The sequence below is a fragment of the Schistocerca cancellata genome, chromosome 2 (assembly GCF_023864275.1).
Source record: "Schistocerca cancellata isolate TAMUIC-IGC-003103 chromosome 2, iqSchCanc2.1, whole genome shotgun sequence".
NCBI classification, from domain to species: domain Eukaryota; kingdom Metazoa; phylum Arthropoda; class Insecta; order Orthoptera; family Acrididae; genus Schistocerca; species Schistocerca cancellata.
In genome coordinates, this window is record NC_064627.1 from 367,609,153 (window position 1) to 367,628,413 (window position 19,261).

General features: G+C 40.4%; 1 protein-coding gene across 3 annotated transcripts in view; it reads right to left on the bottom strand.

Annotated features, from left to right (window-relative positions):
• Positions 1-992: 992 nt before the first annotated feature.
• LOC126161757 (hemocyte protein-glutamine gamma-glutamyltransferase-like) overlaps positions 993-19,261 on the bottom strand; it is a 174,488-nt gene continuing 156,219 nt past the window's right edge. For all 3 annotated transcript variants that reach the window (XM_049917809.1, XM_049917808.1, XM_049917810.1), the window contains 5 exons: positions 13,361-13,527; positions 11,139-11,262; positions 9,417-9,577; positions 9,192-9,328; positions 993-1,134 (listed from right to left, as the gene is read on the bottom strand). In XM_049917809.1, the coding sequence (XP_049773766.1) occupies positions 993-1,134; positions 9,192-9,328; positions 9,417-9,577; positions 11,139-11,262; positions 13,361-13,527 (731 nt within the window). The remainder of the gene's footprint in view (positions 1,135-9,191; positions 9,329-9,416; positions 9,578-11,138; positions 11,263-13,360; positions 13,528-19,261) is intronic.

Here is a 19,261-nt window from a genome sequence, read left to right on the forward strand (position 1 = left end):
TTAATTCTACATTCTCCTTGTCAGTTTATTACTGACATTGATGAATAAAATAATATTCTCCTCTCTAGCTACTAGTATAATAGCGCGATCTTTATAGACTATTAATTGATATTAAGTCGTGCGGCCCACACTCGAGATGTGTTACGCGTTTGTTGGCAGTTTTATTACAAACTGGTCAAGTCCTCACCAAAAAACATAGTTTCAGTAACAAAAAAGTCTCTTACGAATTCTGAATGGGTAGTGGACGTTATAAACCAACAACTAGAAGGAATAAAGATGAAAAGTGAAAAGGAGGAGCCTGCATAGCGTAGAAAGTAGGACGAAGAGGGAGCAGAGCTTCTGAATAACATATTAAAAGCATTCTCTCTGCAGAGAGATAGCTGAATTATTTATGTGAAATCGATTTCACCGATGCGCCTCCTTCGATTCTTACGACATGAACTACTGATTAAACTCTGTAATTAGCGTAGGAATGCGAGTGCTGGTGAGCGTATTGTGTGCCTCAGTGGTCATAATAAGCCGTTTCACGTTAGAAATCACTTCGCCTACGTCATTAGTAATATTTATGCGTATTAGTTATTAGTTCTTCCTAGGCGAACAACATGCACCTTACACTGCAGAGGTCGTTTCTCGTGGTATCAGCTTAGTCTTTTATGTTTGTGTTACTTTGTTAGTAATACGACTGTAACAATAGTGCTCAAAGCACTGATTTTTGGTGTAGACAGCTCCAGTTAAAGAGTGGTGTTTTGGCGCTGGCAGGGCTGCGGAGGAGCTGCGTCTCATCAGTGATAGTGGTCGAGCGACAGGCTGCTCGCGAATCTGGAGGCGACGACGTCGCGGAGGTCGGCGGGGGCGGCGGCGGCGGCGCCGGCGTCCCTCCAGAGCAGCGTCAGGTCGTACAGCGAGCAGTAGCGCCGGCCGTGGCGGCAGAGGCCCGCGCGGCGCGCCCGCAGCGCCCCTGGCGGCAGCGGCGGCGGCGGCAGCAGCCGGCCCTAGGGCTGCACGCTGACCGTGGCGGCGCCGCTCACCTCCGGCAGCTGCTGCGAGCAGAACGTCGCCACCAGCTTGCGGTCGCCCACCTTGCGCGGCCGGAACGTCTCCGTGAAAGACACCAGCTCTCCCGGCTTCACGTCCCTGGGGCGCGCCGGCGCAGCAACCGAGAACAGAGGAGGTGGCGCGAGGCATGAATTTCAGAGCTTCTATTTTCAGTTATCTAAAAGCAACAGCATGTCAACGATGAGCGTGGGGGACTGGAATGCTATTGTTGCGTAAGGAGCGGAAAGAGCTGAGGGAGAATACGGGATCAGTAGCAGGAATCAGAGAAGAAAGACACCAACTGAGTCTGCAATAAATTTCAACTGTTAATAACAAACATATCCCTAGACGAATGGAAAAACTGGTAGAAGCCGACCTCGGGGAAGATCAGTTTGGATTCCGTAGAAATATTGGAACACGTGAGGCAATACTGACTCAACAACTAATCTTAGAAGAAAGATTAAGGAAAGGCAAACCTACGTTTCTAGCATTTGTAGACTTAGAGAAAGCTTTTGACAAAGTTGACTGGAATACTCTCTTTCAAATTGTAAAGGTGGCAGGGGTAAAATACGGGGAGCGAAAGGCCATTTATAATTTGTACACAAACCAGGTGTCAGTTATAAGAGTCGAGGGACATGAAAGGGAAGCAGTGGTTGGGAAGGGAGTGAGACAGGATTGTAGCCTCTCCCCGATGTTATTCAATCTATATATTGAGCAAGCAGTAAAGGAAACGAAAGAAAAATTCGGAGTAGGTATTAAAATCCATGGAGAAGAAATAAAAACTTTGAGGTTCGCCGATGACATTGTAATTCTGTCAAAGACAGCAAAGGACTTGGAAGAACAGTTGAACGGAATGGACAGTGTCCTGAAAGGAGGATATAAGATGAACATCAACAAAAGCAAAACGAGGATAATGGAATGTAGTCGAATTAAGTCTGGTGATGCTGAGGGAATTAGTTTAGGAGATGAGACACTTAAAGTAGTAAAGGAGTTTTGCTGTTTGGGGAGCAAAATAACTGATGATGGTCGAAGTAGAGAGGATATAAAATGTAGGCTGGCAATAGCAAGGAAAGCGTTTCTGAAGAAGAGAAATTTGTTAACATCGAGTATAGATTTGAGTGCCAGGAACTCGTTTCTGAAAGTATTTGTATGGAGTGTAGCCATGTATGGAAGTGAAACATGGACGATAAATAGTTTGGACAAGAAGAGAATAGAAGCTTTCGAAATGTGGTGCTACAGAAAAATGCTGAAGAGTAGATGGGTAGAGGAGGTATTGAATAGAACTGGGGAGAAGAGAAATTTGTGGCACAACTTGACAAGAAGAAGGGACCGGTTGGTAGGACATGTTCTGAGGCATCAAGGGATCACAAATTTAGCATTGGAGGGCAGCGTGGAGGATAAAAATCATAGAGGGAGACCAAGAGATGAATACACTAAGCAGATTCAGAAGGATGTAGGTTGCAGTAAGTACTGGGAGATGAAGAAGCTTGCACAGGATAGAGTACCATGTAGAGCTCCATCAAACCAGTCTCAGGACTCAAGACAACAACAACATCCCTAGCAATCACAAGAGAGGGCGGTTAATTCATATCGCAATTTGATGATAATAGGCTTAAGTTTAATCCTTTAGTTCCCAACAACATAAAAAATTAATTTTAGTATTTCTCACAACATTATCCTTTATCATCATACTAAGCAGCGGATACAAATAGAAATTGTCAAAAAGTGAAGTATCAATTCTTTTAAGGACGTTGTCTCACTTTGGAAACACTGCGACATACAGTTTTCAACCACCTGTCATTTCATGAGATATATTTCAATCCACTTTCCTGTTTTTCCTACGCACAATCGCACACGTCGAAACTTCCATGAGCTCATAATGCCTAAAACAAATTATAGTCCCAAACAGCAAGCAAAAATTAGCCTAAAATTTAATAAATTTATATCAAGAGCACTTGTTGCTCTAGTGGTTTCATTTCGAAACCACTCATAAAAGTAGCAGTACAAACCTACATTACAGTACCTTTAAACATACATACTTTCATCGTCAATGATCTCCTCAATATCATCTCCATAGAAAAACCACATGTCACAATATCCTACAATCACGGAGTACAATCTCCGCACCGATTATTGCTTTGAACGCTGTGTCTGCTACAACGCACTACGTTCGTAGGAGTACCACAGTGTACCATTTGAGGTCCCTGTCTTGCAATAGCATCAGTGGTTTCATGCGAAAGGCACTAGGACTTCAAAAATATTGATAACATGGTGGTTTCACGCAGAAACCACTGCTACTCACATAGCTAAGAGGATTGTCAGGATGAATCAGTATGGAAAGAAATCGAACACTGAACTACGGAGCAATGATGGTGTGCGTTTGAAGATCTCTAAGGCAGTAGATCCCGCGATAAGGAATAGAACACTAGGTAGTGCAGCTGAAGCGGAACGAGCAGGTCTAAAAAGGGCAGTCAAAGAAACTGGACTTTAAAGAATTCTTGCGCAACAAAGAACTAATGCAATACATCTACGATAGAAGGAAGTACAAAATCATTCAGCTAAAGACTGTAATCCTGCAGTATTAGTCAGTTAGGAATGAAATCAGTACAAAATGCAGCGAAGGTAAACCATCATGGCTGCGGAGAAAATCTGAGAAACTCTTACGGAAAATAGGCATGGAAAGACAGAATAAGTATACAGAAAAGTGAAAATAACGTTCATTGAAATGAAAAGCAAAGGAATAAATAGTGAGAGTGCAAAGGAAAGATTTCATTGAAGGCATCTACAAGGTGAGGAACTGATTGGTAGATTTGAGTTTGGAAGACATAAACTACCAAGTATTAGAGTCAGGGTTTGACAGGGTATTGCAAGGCTTGCGATCAAATAAGGTATAAGGGATGCATAACATTTCTTTGGAGTTACTAAGATCCTTGGGGGGGGGGGGGAGAGGGGGGAGGGAGGCAACCGAATGACTATTCAGGTTAACGTGTAGAATCTGTGAGACTTTCGGAAAAATGTCATCAGCAAGGTTTTGTATACAAGTGCAGATAATTCCGAGTACTAACGCTCAATCGTACCCATGTATTTCATAAGAATAACACATATATGAGTGTAAAAGAAAATTAAGTGTCTCTTGATGACTATCAGTTTGGCTTTAACGAAGATAAACGTATCACAGAGGCATTTCTGACGGTGGACGTGATAGTGCAGCTAGTATTAAGAAAAATCAACATGCCGTCATAGGATCTACCGATCCAGAAAAAGTGTTCAACACAAAATGGAGTAAGATGGATGATATTATTAGACAACTTGGTTAGCTCTAGGGAAAGACGGGAGATATTCAAGAGTCGGGAAGGAATAATAGGAAGGAATAATGAGAGAACTTGATTTAAAACGGATGTAAGACCTATGGATCAATCTGAACATCGAGGAGTAATGCAGGAAATAAGAGAAAGATTCTGGAGTAGGATTAAAATCAGGGTCGAAAGATATCATTGACAGTATTCGATAACGACATTGCTATTCTCCCTGTCAATGAGCACGGGTCATATGACCTGTTAAATAGAATGAATAGTCATCGATAGGTCCTAATCTGAGGAAGAAATTTCTGAGAAGTGTTTACAAACATGTGTATGCAAATGTGCCTCTTGAGTCAAGTGATTTATGTTAACAGGATGGAGAAAAGACTGTATGACGGTACCAAAAAGTTAAAAACGCTTTTCTTGTATTATGTTGAATATGCGTTTCATCTCATTCAGCAGAAAAAATAAATCATGTATTAAGACAAATTACACCTGATGATGGACTCACAGGATCCGGAATCTATCGTTTATTTAACAAAACAAGAAAATTTGTGACTGATGGCGTTTCTTAATTCATACTTCCAGTGGCTTTCTGAGAATGTTGTTTGGAGCACAGCATAGATGGAAGTGAATCATGGACTGCGTGAGAACCGGAAAGGAAGAAAATCAAAGCGTTTGAGATGGGGCGCTGTAGAAGGATGAACTGATAAGCTGGAGGAAAGGAATATATGAAAAATACTGGCACGAGAAGGGATAGGATGTTAGGAGATCAGGGAATAACTTCCATAGTACCAGAGGAAACTGTAGATGGTAAACACTGTAAGGGGAGACAGGGGTTTGGAATATAGCCATCAAATAATTGAGGACATTGGTTGTAAGTGCTATTCTGAGATTTAAGTAGAATTTGGCACAGCAGTGGAAGTCGTGGTGGATCACAACAAAACAGTCAGAAGACTGATGAAACAATAAAAATTAACTTGTGTAAGCTTCAAAATGGCATTATATTTTCAAGATTATCAGATTTTTCGAGTATCTCGGCAGAATAATTATGATGGCGTCTCTGCCAGACGCTAAAACGACATTCCACTTCGACAACTGCATCTGGCGAGATTCCCAATGATCCATAATTAAAGATATTATATGGAAAAAAGCGCAGTCTTACCTACAAAATATCAGTTATCAGAAAAATGTACTGCCATAGAAGAGTATGGCAACGCTGATAGAGCTAGTTCTAATCGTGTTGTTTTTAAAATGCCAAAACCAAAAAAAAATGTAGTCATTTGCACTATGCCCATGATTTAGTTTAATAATGTTACCAGTTTCGAGCATGGATTTAATATATTGTTCTGTTAAGATTAATCTAAATGTCAAAATGTATGAGATTCTGCAGCACGTTGCTGTGATGTTTGACTGCTGTTATTCGTGATGTAGCTGTTGGCTAATGACTGTTGTGTAATGACTGAACGACGAGCAATAATTCTCTATTGAAAACTCGTGTTATTAAATATTTATTTGTTGTTCACACTTATCGCAGTTGTTGCGACAAGAGGCGCACTTTCACGTATGGACTTTGTTTGGAAAACTATTCTGGGTTGCTCTGCAATACGATTCACATACACACACAGTCAAATAATGACGAACATGGTTAACAAACAACTATTGTTATGAATGTATGTTAGCCTCATTTTCAGGTACATATCTTACTGTTTATATTAAACTTCTTATTGTGACCAAGATTCGACCGAAAGTAGTCGACCCAGTATATCAAATTTCTAACATGTTAAGTTACTAGTAAAGATCTGGATATGATATGGCAATAAAAAATAAAACCTATTTGGTTCGCAGAGCGCTGAAATTAGAAGCTGATACGAGGCTATACCCAGTATGTAAAAACTATTACAACAACGAAAAATATTTGTTTTACATGTGCAAGCACACGTATTACATAAATAAATTTCTGAAAATATTTAGCGTTGTGACTTTCATTGTGAAAGTGTATCGAAAAGAACATTGCTTAGCAAACAATGTGAAATATAGATTAAACGTAGAACAATAATGTATTTTTTCCTGAGATTTTTTGTACAAAATTACTACACATAATTTCAAATAAAATTGGAATCTATTCAAAAGTAGGAATATTGCAGTTAGTTTCTCCACTACTCACAAACTTCATCCACAATTTTTCACCTCATTAGTATTTCCTTTACAACGTCTTGAATTTATACACTAATCTATGTTTGCTATCTTAGATTTCACATTGTCCAATTTCGAAACAATATTTAAGGACGACTTCTATCTCAAACGAATTGATAACTTAAGCAGACCTGAATATGCATTTGCTCCTCATCTTGCTGGAAATACACATACAGTTACTAGTAGTGCAGAAAATGATATCCAAACTTTGTGCTTTGAAGTGAAGTGCAGCACAATAAGCTTACTGGAAGGGATCACGATTAAACTCTCAAGAATACCATCTTGAGTTATATTCTAGAAGAGTAAACAGAATCATGTAATATTAAGTTTCCTAAATGACTTTTGAAATCTTCCTGTTTCATTTGAATGAACATTATGTTTTTAATATTTCACTGCTTAGTGTATAAGTCATTCATTTGTACTTCATCTTTACAATTATACCACAAATTGCCTTTATTTTGATTGAACGATGCACATTTATACCATTATTGATTTGTGTATAACTTAGCACAGCCTCTTACATGATTACTTCTTATTCATTAACATAAATCATCATTTATTTGTTTATATAAAAAATTAACTGAGTTTGTTTGTTGAAAAATCAACTGTAATACGAAATTAGTGTGTATTACATGTTTTATAATCATCTTCTTCACATTAGCAATGGTAAAGTATATTGTGCTCGTATATAAACGGCTTTTGAAATATACCTTTGTTGTATAAACATTCCTAAATTATCGTTTTCGTTTTTCTTGTCACATTGGTGGACTTGAGGTGATCTAAAAGCGGAATGTTACTTCTTACATCTCTCTTAAGTGAATCGAATAGGTAAGTTCATGTATAACAAAACATCTCTATAAGCTCATATAAATCCATTTCAGGCATTTCTAGTACTTTTCTTCAATTTAAAATACATTTCCACGTAATTATGATTAGTTCAAAAATCTTTCATCATAATTAATTTGACTTTCACCTCAATCAGTACTCTGGATATATGAAGTAATCAGTTTGTATTGTGGTTCGAATTCTATATTGAGGAGTATATTTCCCTATAGTAGTTGATAGTGCTCATTCTGTGGCGGGAGGAAGAGAAGAGTATACCACATCGCACACCTATTACAGCATTATGATGACCAAATCGCCGTTACGTCTGTTACAGTTTCAATGAAAAATATGTTACTGACAATACGACTATATTTGAGAGCACTGGAAATTATTTTTCACTTCGAATATTATGATTTTCGTTGCTGATAGCTCAATAGTAGGCTGGATTTCAGACAAAGTGGTTGAGGAAGAATTAATTTTTGACGCCATCGAACATGGTACACAGTCAAAAGAAATAAAATCTTGTTGTCTCTTTAAATCATGTTCCTTTATTAGTTTGTGATAATCTCACGTGCTGAGAAATTTCTAGACTTTGCAGTATATTTAAGGTAAACACACTATCTTATGAAAAGTATCCGAACACTTATTAGTGGACATTAATATAAGGTATGTCCTCCCCCCCCCCCTTCGCCTTTATGACGGTTTCAAGTCTGTTGTGGACACTTAGCGTGAGCTGTACGATTGTCTGTGGAAAGGCAGCCCACTCTTCCTCAAGAGCCGAAACCAGAAAAACAGTAATGTTTCACGCTGGAGTCTGGGAAAGTCGATATTCCCAAAGGTGTTCCTTTGGATTCACGCCGGGACCATGGACAAGGAATATCACTCTCCACGAGTCATTGCCTCACAAATGCTGCTTTATGGCGGTGCGTTGTCTTGCTCATACAAACTATCATTTTCTCGAAACAGTTCTTCTACTGTGTGCAGTACACAGTGCTGCAAACTGTTTTCATATTCTTAACTTTTTTTCATAAGTGCAATACGGGGACCATAGTATTGGTACTACACATGACGACAGTTAACATTCTCCTGGCATTCGACAAATCCAGTCCTTCCATCGGACTGCCACAGGGTGCAGCGTTCATTCATCACTCCAAATTACTTGTTTACAGTCATCTACTATCCAGTGGCGTTGCTCTTTACATCAACTCAAGACTCGTTTAGCATCGACTTCAGAAATGTGTATCTGCTCGACCAATGTACCCAATTCTTTTTATCTCCCTACGCACAGTAATTGTTATAGCTGAATTGCTGGTAGCACTTTGAACTTCCTCTGATTTCATGCGATTCTTACAACGAACCTCCGTCAGAATGTGTGGCCTGCCTGGTCTTGATTTAGCTGTGGTTGTTCCTTCGCGTGTCCACTTCAGAGGCTCATCACCAACAGTCGACTTGGACAGCTTTAAAAGGGTTTAAATATCCCTGACTGATGTGTTGTTCAAATGACATCCAATGACGAGTCCACTGAGCTCTCCTGACCTAACCATTGAGCTGTTACTGCTTCTCTACTGACGATATAGTACTTCTTTTATACTGGAGGGCCCGTCTCTGGTGACATCTAGTGGTCAGTTCCGCATTACGCATAGATGTCAGTATAAATTTGATGAACTTTAATTACATCACTGACACTTTTTCTTCAGATTGCAGGTTCAAATTTATATGTTTTGTGAGATTAGTAACAAGTGAGCGAGATTGTAATAAAGTTCGTAATTTAAAAATATTCGTCCACTAATATCCGTCCTGCTCGTCAACAATACACTTGACATGTGTTGTGCTCACCTAAACGGGATGACCTTTGGTCGGTTGAGGCCTGGTCCCTCAATGGTGAAGGTGCAGTCGGTGAGCAGCCTGTTGAGTGGGTTCTGGAACGTGAACGTCGCCTGGCTGGTCTGGCCCACCTGGCAGCTGCCTCGGATCTGCAGTCACAGGCACACACAGCTCATACGGACTTGTCTTCACACTGCATCGCAGCGTTCTTAATGGATGACTTGGTGTCGGACTCACCTGTATGCTCAGTTTGGGGTTGATGAAGGGGAAGTCATCCTCCTCGCTCCAGGTCTGACGCGTCTCCTTAACACTGGCGATGGCGTATATCTTGACCAGGTTGTGGTCCACGAGCTTGTCCAAGTACTCTTGGGGCATTATCTGGATACGAAGTATCTCGCCTGCGGGAGAAGAGAAAATAGGTTTCTATGTTATTACAGTAGTTACTCACCTCGTCTACGAAGGTAAATGTATTTGTTCATATTTTCAATTTTGTAAGCAGAGAGCATCTGTGAGCTTATTAAATTTGCCTATGAAGTTTACATCAGTCAGTGTTCACACCTTTTTTATTTACTAGCTATAAAAGTTTCAAATTTTCATTCGTCATAAATTGCACATAATGTTTCTTGTCCTATGACTGCGTTAGAGTATGGCTTCTAGTAGTAGCCTTGAGGTTATGTTCACTCATATGACACTCTAACGCAGCTGTCGGCCACTACTGACAATCACTGAATAATTGAAATCGGTATGGATAGTAAATAACAGCTATGTGAGCGTTATTATGTACTTCAATTCAAACCGCCAGTGGTATGTCTAGAGTCAATATTCAGCAGCTCAGTACGAGCAATGCTCGTATGTATAGGTAAAGTTTATTTGACAAGCATGTCGACTTTAACAGTTCCAGTTCGCACTCGCTAGCATTGTTATTGTTACAATGGGCAGCGTCATTCTAGATTGTTCCCCATGAAAATTAGATGAATCGTTGTTTACAACAGTTGCTGCTTGTTACCATTGAAACGCAATTGTTAAGTTTAACTACCTGAGCCACTATGTTAATAACCCCTCCTCACCATTTTTTCACCATATCACAATTTAATATTCGTCTTGTCACTGCGTTTCCCTACTTTACTCACCTCATATTTCATACTCATTTCTATTTCGCCGCCCGGGATTAGCCGATCGGTCTAAGGCGCTGCAGTCATGGACTGTGCGGCTGGTCCCGGCGAAGGTTCGAGTCCTCCCTCGGACATGGGTGTGTGTGTTTGTCCTTAGGATAATTTAGGTTAAGTAGTGTGTAAGGTTAGGAACTGATGACCTTAGCAGTCAAATTCCGTAAGATTTCACACATATTTGACCATTTTTTTTTTCTATTTCACCTGCCGCCAGTCCCCTAAATTCTGACTGCCTCCACCCGAGTTCAACGACTCATGAGACACTGAGAAGCAGGATGATTCAGAATTAAGCACCACGTCGGCACTGTGATCACTAAGGGCAGATCAGGAGCTGCAAGTTGACAAGACTGCATCAAGTACTCGACCTTTCTCTGACTGGTTAAACCGCCGTAGCGTTAGTCAGAAGTGATTTGCTGGAATCGGACTATTAAAAAAAGGGGAAGAGACATCTGATTAGGCGAATTCTTGAGACAAAGGAGCAATGCGGAAAAATCGTCATTGATAGAGAGATTTTGCAGATAATTAAGGACTTACGACGTGGATATTTGCGGACGAAAAAGGCTAGTTGAAGGCTATACTTCATGGAATACTGCTAGTTATCTATTCTAGGATTTTGAATCAGGATAAATGACTTGATATATCAGTTTTACGTCGTCTATTAGAGACGTGAACAGCACGGATTCTAAGGGACTGGTGCGAAACGTCGAGATGTGGGCTACGCTGAACAATACGACCAAGGACAATAAATTAACCATTGCAGAGGCTCTAGTGGAGTTTAGGGAACACTCACGCTGTCCGCCCTGTATGATGAACTCGCCGTTAGCGCGCTTCAGCCTGTGTGCGGTGGCGCCGGTGTACAGCACGGAGCACGCGGACAGGATGGCCGTGATGGTGCGCTGCTCTTCCGCCTTGTTCTGCAACACACGGCGTGGAAAACAGCAATAGGCGAAACCTCTGTGGAGATACTAATGTAACTACTTTGTTGAGAAAAACCTGTGCCGATGCACGGACATGTCCACAAGTGACCGAGATAAGAATTACTTTATAGTTAAAATGGCTTTGAGCACTATGGGACTTAACATCTGTGGTCATCAGTCCCCTAGAACTTAGAACTACTTAAACCTAACTAACCTAACGACAGCACACATATCCATGCCCGAGGCAGGATTCGAACCTGCGACCCTAGCGGTCGCGCGGCTCCATACTGAAGCGCCTAGAACCGCTAGGCCACACTGGCCGGCTTTATAGTTAGAAGTTCAATTACAGAGCCAATATTACGATCTTCATTTATTTCCATTATTTGCTATCGACGAAGGTGACTGCATGAAGGGACACCACACGTCGGTTGTAAGGGCAGCCAAAAACTGGCGGTCTACATGCATCTTTGGAATGTTAGCGAGGCGCTGGAGATTTATAACTCTATTTTCATCCTGATCTAGTGGCGACCTCCTTGCCTGAAACTACTGACTATGTGTTGCCGAGAGCAGGTCTGTCACGCTGTCTGTGAAGCACCGCATGGACAACGTGTCTGACGGCTACCTATCTGCGATGCACGATTATCAGGTTGTTTCTATTATCGGTTAATATTCTGTACAGGATGCGGCGCTTAAAGCCGGACAAATGAAACATTTGTAAAAGCAAATTTATTAAAGCAAAATACAATTTTACAGATAAGTAGTGGTATCTTTGAAGAGTAACATTACCCGATGTAAGCCCCTTCAACCACGATGACAGCCTCCAGTCTTGTTCTGAAGTGATCGCATGCACTCTTTAAAACAGTGCTGTCCATGGTCGCGAATGCTGCTTCGATAGCGGTGCGCAGAGATGCGACATTAGCGTGCCTCTTTGACCATAACATGTCAACGAGAGCCAGTGTTGGACTAAATGGCTCGTATGAGCCGGTGCACCTTCCTGTTGAAAGACGTATTGTCTCCCAGAGGCCACAGTTACCATCCACGGTTTCACGACATTCGTCAGAACTTGCAGATAAACTTCTTTTGTCACAGTTTTTCGCTTTTCAAAGAAACGTCACTGTATGATATCACCCTCACAGTACACAACATCTAGGACGTGAACCCGACTCGAACTATTTCAGTGGGCGAACGATAATTGTTGCTCTTAGGTTGTACTGCGCACTTGTCTGAAACTTCTCGACCATTTTGAGGTTCTGGCTGTTTACTAATTGCCTATGGTTTTCAAGAACGCCAGTCGCGACCTCCGGCGGTACTACGATATGGCAGGAAATTCATATTGAAATTTGTCCGGATTTAAGCGCCACATCCTGTAGTGCTTGAATGCTTAGCTACATTGAGCGTTGGCGATAGAGCTAGAAGAGTGCTTCAGTAAGACTAAAACATGTAGATATTTCATATAAGCAAGGTGACTGTGTAATGCAAGAAACCAAAACGAAATTGGCAATTTGACAGAAGTTTGGCTACTGTATGGATGACAAGAAGAAAATCTAAGATCTAATTGCTTGAATTACGTGTAAAAATGTATATCTTCATAGCATACGTCTCGTTACTAAAGTGTGAGGCTGACTAAATAGTATAATTTGTTTTTTAACACTAACTCACAAGTCAAAAGTCTTCAAGTACATCCAGATATCAAGCCGTCGCCGAAAAAAAGGTCTCGACAGTGAAGACTTTTCTACCTTTTCATGAATTGAGGATGATATTGTTGAAACGGTAGAGTTCCTAATTGAGGCTAGAGGCAAGTACAGAGTTTTAATTACTACTTCATCTAAAAAGTTGAGACTAAAATGGAAATGTTGCTCCTTCGTGCAATTTGAGTGCAGTGAGTAGAAGGTTGCGGTCTCGTAAACTGACGTACGGCAAGGACAGCGGTGTGCTGACCGAATGCCCCTCTACATCTGCATCCAGTGACGCCTGTGGGATGAGGATGAGACGGCGGCCGGTTGGTACCGTTGGACTTGCATGGCGTATTCGGTCGCAGTTTGGTTTAATTCTAGTTTTTCAGAGTAGAAGGTCGAGTGCAGTGGTAGAGACTTACGTGTATGTGGACAGTGACGCTGAAAGCGTGCCCCAGCTGGACGTTCTCGATCTCGACTAGGTCGAAGGCGACGTCGTGGTTCTCGGTGGACGGCAGCTCGTAGTGGCAGCGCGCCATGGGCAGGAAGCGCGCCGCGTTCAGCACGGCCAGGCGCTCCTCGTGCGAACCTGCGGCAAACGCGGGAGCAACCTCATATCAAATTCTCCACCAGCTGGGGACTTTGAAATACCTACTTACAGTTGACATGAATGTGGGACTGCAGTAGTTAACGAACACTTCACGTTTGTGCAAACAATTATGAAAGACAGATTAATGAATTACCTGAATAAATACAATATTTTAAGCGAATCACAGTTTGGTTTCCAAAGTGGCAAAAATACGGAGTCAGCCATAGCAGAATTCCCAAAAGTTGTACTTGATGCTCTTGATAAAGATGAGTGTCTCACAGGCATATTTTTGGATATTTCTGAGGCGTATGATACGGTCGACCACAAGATTCTACGACATAAATTAGAAGTATTAGGAATAACATGGGTAGCTAATGACTGGTTTCGATCATACCTAGCAGATAGGGTACAAAGAATAGAGATAACACATACTTCAAATAGATCTAAACATTTAGTAAAACACTTATCAGAACCAAAATACATTAATATAGGGGTTCCTCAAGGTAGCGTATTAGGACCAATACTATTCCTGATATACATCAATGACTTTCCCAGTAGTGTTACTCATGGTGAAAAAATTCTCTTCGCTGACAGCAGTCACTGAGATAACAAGAGAACTCCTTGCCGAGAAAGCAAATGAAACTCTCAAGGAAGTTTATGATTGGTCAATAAGCAATATAGTGACACTGAACATAAAAGAAACTAATGCCGTGAATTTCAGTTTGAAGAGGAAAAATGACAATGTTAAATTAAATATAGATGACACCTTTATAGACTGTGTAAAAAATACAAAATTTCTAGGAATGAATATTGATTCTGAGTTGAAGTGGTGTGAACACACAAAGGTACTTGCAGACAGAATGTCATCAGCATGTTATGACCGTAGAATCCTATCATCAGAGTGTAACATGCAGTGTCTTTTAGTTACATATTATTGGTATGTACATTCATTTCTTAGCTACGGGATTCTTTTTTGGGGAACAAATGCACAAAATATGAACACAATTTTCAAACTCCAGAAAAGAACCATAAGAATAATAACCAAAAATACTAGTCGAGCTCATTGTAAAGATCTGTTCAAAACACTGGGGATTTTATCTGCTCCATGTGAATATATTTACAAGTTAGTTATACACATCAAAAATAACATTGGCATTTACTGCACAAACAGCTCTGTCCATGACCATGCAACAAGAGATAGACTCAACTTACATTTACCAAGAAAAAATAAACATAAAACTCAAAACAGGATGTTCTACCAAGGAATAAAACTGTACAATAAATTACCAAAAGAGATTAAAGAAATTGCGAAAATACGCTTACTTAAAAAGGCAGCTAAAATGTACTTGTTATCCAATACATTTTATACATTGAAAGATTACTTAGATGAAACAGAGGAGGGGCTTGATAAAAGAAATGTTATACAAATATATAACAATAATAATGATTATAAAGCATCCAACATTCCGCATATAAGCTTTACTTTAAGTTTTCTTCCTTCTTTTTTCCTTTCTAGAAATACTTAACCCCAAGCTATGCATAGCACAATACTAACACCTCTTCCTCTTTCTGAGCTCAATATCTCACTCATTATGGAGGGATGCTGACACATTTTTGCAGGATAGCAAATGTGAAGCTGCGGTACAGAAAAAGTGTGTTTGTGTGTGTAGAGAGTGAAGTGTTATGAAACAATGTGTGTATAGTGTGTGCAGTGACTGATAGTGAGGCTTGAATGAACGGTGTGGCATTACATTATTTAATAAGTTATTTGTAAAAAAAGTATTGTATACCAAGAGTAAATTTAATGATTGTCTCTAACTAGAAGTCTGTAAATATATGTGTATACGAATTAGTTTATTTTAAATTGGTCTTAACTTGCAAATACTTTTACATGTCCTATATCCTTGTAAAAAGAGATCTACGGGTGAATAAAGCTGCTGCTACTACTACTACTACTACTACTACTACTACTACTAAACCGCAACCCCCAAAAACAACGAAACGAATAAATCAAAACTTGTAGGATGTGCCGACACTAGACTGGAAGTAAATGGTGAAGATTACACGCGATACGGCGTACACGAAAGCGTAGCACCGCCCTCGTTACTTTATAAGTAAACAGTGCTCTCAAACGAGATGAAAATGTAAAAACAAGTGACAATACACCTCGTGGCAGTATCGGATCGCAAGCCAAACTCGTGGCAGTTAACCGAAAAAAGGGGTTTCTGTTACAATGAAATTGCAGCTCATACGGAGCGTGCTGCTAAAACAGTGATCCGTGTGTGACGTGGGCAGAAGAGTATCGTGCGCTAGAAAGGGTGCGTCACGATGATTACGACATTATCTTCAGTTTCGTAAAGGACCGACCATTTTCGGCTCAACAATGGATTACCAAGACAGGTGTGTACCTGCTTGCGTCGACTCCTCGGGCACTGGGCTGGTGGCATGCAAACCAGTGCTTCTGTTTCCAGTGTCCAAAAAAGTACATACTAAAACCATACTTGAACGCTTTTACTGTTATGCTAAGTGGCAATGTTTAGTGTTTTCGGGCCATTTCCGCTTCCGTTTCTACAGTAGTGATTACCTCTAGGGGTAAATGTCAAACTTTCTGAGCATTAAAAACAATAAGGGTACGGAATGGCCGGCGGTGGTGGCAGAGCGGTTCTAGGCGCTACAGTCTGGAACCGCGCGACCGCTACGGTCGCAGGTTCGAATCCTGCCTTGGGCATGGACGTGTGTGAGGTCCTTAGGTTAGTTAGGTTTAAGTAGTTCTAAGTTCTAGGGGACTGATGACCTCAGAAGTTTAGTCCCATAGTGCTCAGAGCCATTTGGACCATTTTTGGTACGGAATGGCTTAGCCATGCCTAAAATATTTTTAAACATCTTTTATTATAACTATTTCTTTACATTTATACGGTAATCGTCAGAACATCTATTGCTGAATGAAGACTATCTCCAGTCTTTCTCGCACTTTACAGTCTTCAGATGCAACGCACCCATGCTGCTCCTACAGCTTTCCTGATCTCATCTACTCACCTTCCACACTCTGTCATCCTCTCGACCTTGCCTTATTTCTTAGAATCCACCTACGAACATCTATGGTCCATCTATTGCTCATTTACATGTGCCGCCCACTTACGTTTCAGTTTCATTACGGTCACAATTACGTCTCTCACTCCAGTCAGTTCCCTGAGCAACCTAGTATTTGAATGTTTTCCGCATTTGAAGTCCACCTCTCACCGCCATAGTAAATACCGTAAAATTTCTGTTTTAGACACATTGAAAGTTTCTTTCTGGAAACTCTTTAGTTTACCGAAAACACCAGGTCAGTTTTATTGTTTTGTTTATCTGTTTTCCTATGCATCCAGTTGTATTATTCAGCACATAGTAATAAACTCGTCAGCACATTTTTTCCTGATCTGGAAAATGAGCAACTAAATGCCGTAGTTGTAAGACTACTTTCTACTTCCCCGCGAATGCAACGCACAAAAAACAGGCTTCACAACACACTGGCGAAAACTTTGTGGTTAGTATACACTATTATCAGAAAATGCCTTAAGATTACTTATTCCATTCGCCCCCACCTGCAAGTGTGAAAGTAGATCTTTGTCTACATTATCAATGACAAATAAAAACAAGGAATCGAATGGTCTTAGAGCATCAGATACAATGTTCATCCGCCATCATCAAACCAATTAAAAAACAGAAACAAATATTCAGTACCAATCACCTCACTGATTCGTTATTTCTTGGCTTAATGAAAAAAAATGCAAAAACACGTGAGGTTAGTTTGTTTGAATATTGGCTAAATATTATTTATCTTCCGTCATTTTTAAAAAAGATAAACTGTTGCATTTCTAAACTTTCATAAACTGCTGCTACAGCGGGAACGAGTTCTATCAAATAACCTCTGTAAAACATCACAGATCTCTCATACGGTGCCGCAGCCTTTCCACTGTTGAACGATTTTAACTGATTTTTCGATTCCACGATACCATTTGCAGTTCTGTAGTCCTAATATTTTATCTGTTATCCTGTACATAATCTGTGATATACAAAGTGCGTACATGGAAAATAAGGCAGTCGTGAGAAATATGCATAAAATTGTAGCTGTAGTTCATTGTCAAAGCATGCTACGTAGTGCTCGTATCTACATACAGATTAGACGGCATGGTGGGGCGGCGAGTCTATGAAAGGAGTTTCAACAGCATGAAGACTATAAGAAAGAAGAGAAATGTGCTTTAGAACAGACTGAGACCATAAACCAAGCAAAATATTATTCGTAATTCCAGTAACAGGTTTAACAGGACCTGTCGCACATGAATGTGAGTTGCTGAAGTTTCGAACTCAGTTCACAATCAATGCAAGTAATTCTGACAACACATATTTTCGATGTTGCTATATTCTTACAACGAAACGTAGATCAAATTCTATCTCATGATCAAGCATATCTTCTGTATCACTTCACTGTACTACACTGCCGGAAAAAAATTAGTAATCTGGAAAGACAAAGTAGATTTTGATCCGGTGACGGGATATGCCACCTAGGGAATAGTAGAAATACTGATAAGTTTCAATGCCGTGCGCCAACAAGTAGCGTAGAGGCACGAGAAGTGACCCGTGCGACTCGTCAGCTAACAACTCCTACGAAATGAGTTGAACAGCTCAGTTTTCGCCATCTGTGCGATCGATTATATACCACAGTCAGCACCTACATTGCCGCCCGTGGAGTCTACGTTATGTATGTGTGGGATTTTTCAGCATGGATAGATACCGGGCATGTCAGAATCGCTTGTGCTACTGACCTGCAAATTTAACTATTTCACGTACCCCATATCTAATGTTGCAACAATAAATCTTGAGTAAATTGGAAACCTCTAAGAGAGTGTACCAATTTTTTGCAGGCAGTGTATAAGATATAATGCCGAATGACACGGTACTGAAATTAGGAATGAACAACAGTGATAACCTACAACAGACCAAACCACCATTTACTGGAAAGAGCAGTTGGGGAGAGTAATCGAAAATACAGAAATTTAATTCGTAAAGCACAAGGGGTACAGCAGAGAAGAAGAGTTGAAAAGATCAATCACAGGAAAATATGGTGGATGCAATAAAATACGTCTGAAGACCGACAACTACAAAAATATCATGTAGGTGTATTTCCTGAATTCTCAGTTGAAGTAGTATAGTTTATGATTTTAATACTGAGGTCGAGATTGCGGTATAGTGTGCTCATGTAAAATTATTTTGGTAGCTCGTAGTTATCTACCGTAGCAACAAGTGGATCCCACATCGAAAGCAAATATACCATAGGACTTCCCTTTGTCATTGCCGAGTGGTGCACAATGGTTCCTTGCCCACATTTATGTGATTGTAAGCTGACTGTATATCAGGATTTTGGGTGATATGCTGCGTTACACTATTGTGAAATGCCTCGAAGAAAACTGGCTATTAACACAAAAATATCACTGGTTCAGAAAATATCGTCCTTATAAAACACAACTGGCTCTTAGTCAGACGGAGTATTGAGTGCTATCAACAGGGGATCGCAAGTTGATTCTGTATTTCTGTATTTCCAGAAGCCTTTTTGACGGGAAAGATTTAGGTGTTTACTTTCCCCACGTGCTATTCGAGAGCGGAAAAGTCGATAAAGAGAAAGTGGTTCGATGAACTCTATATATGATCTGTAGAGAAATCATGTACATGAAGATGCAGACGTAGCCTGTGCCCA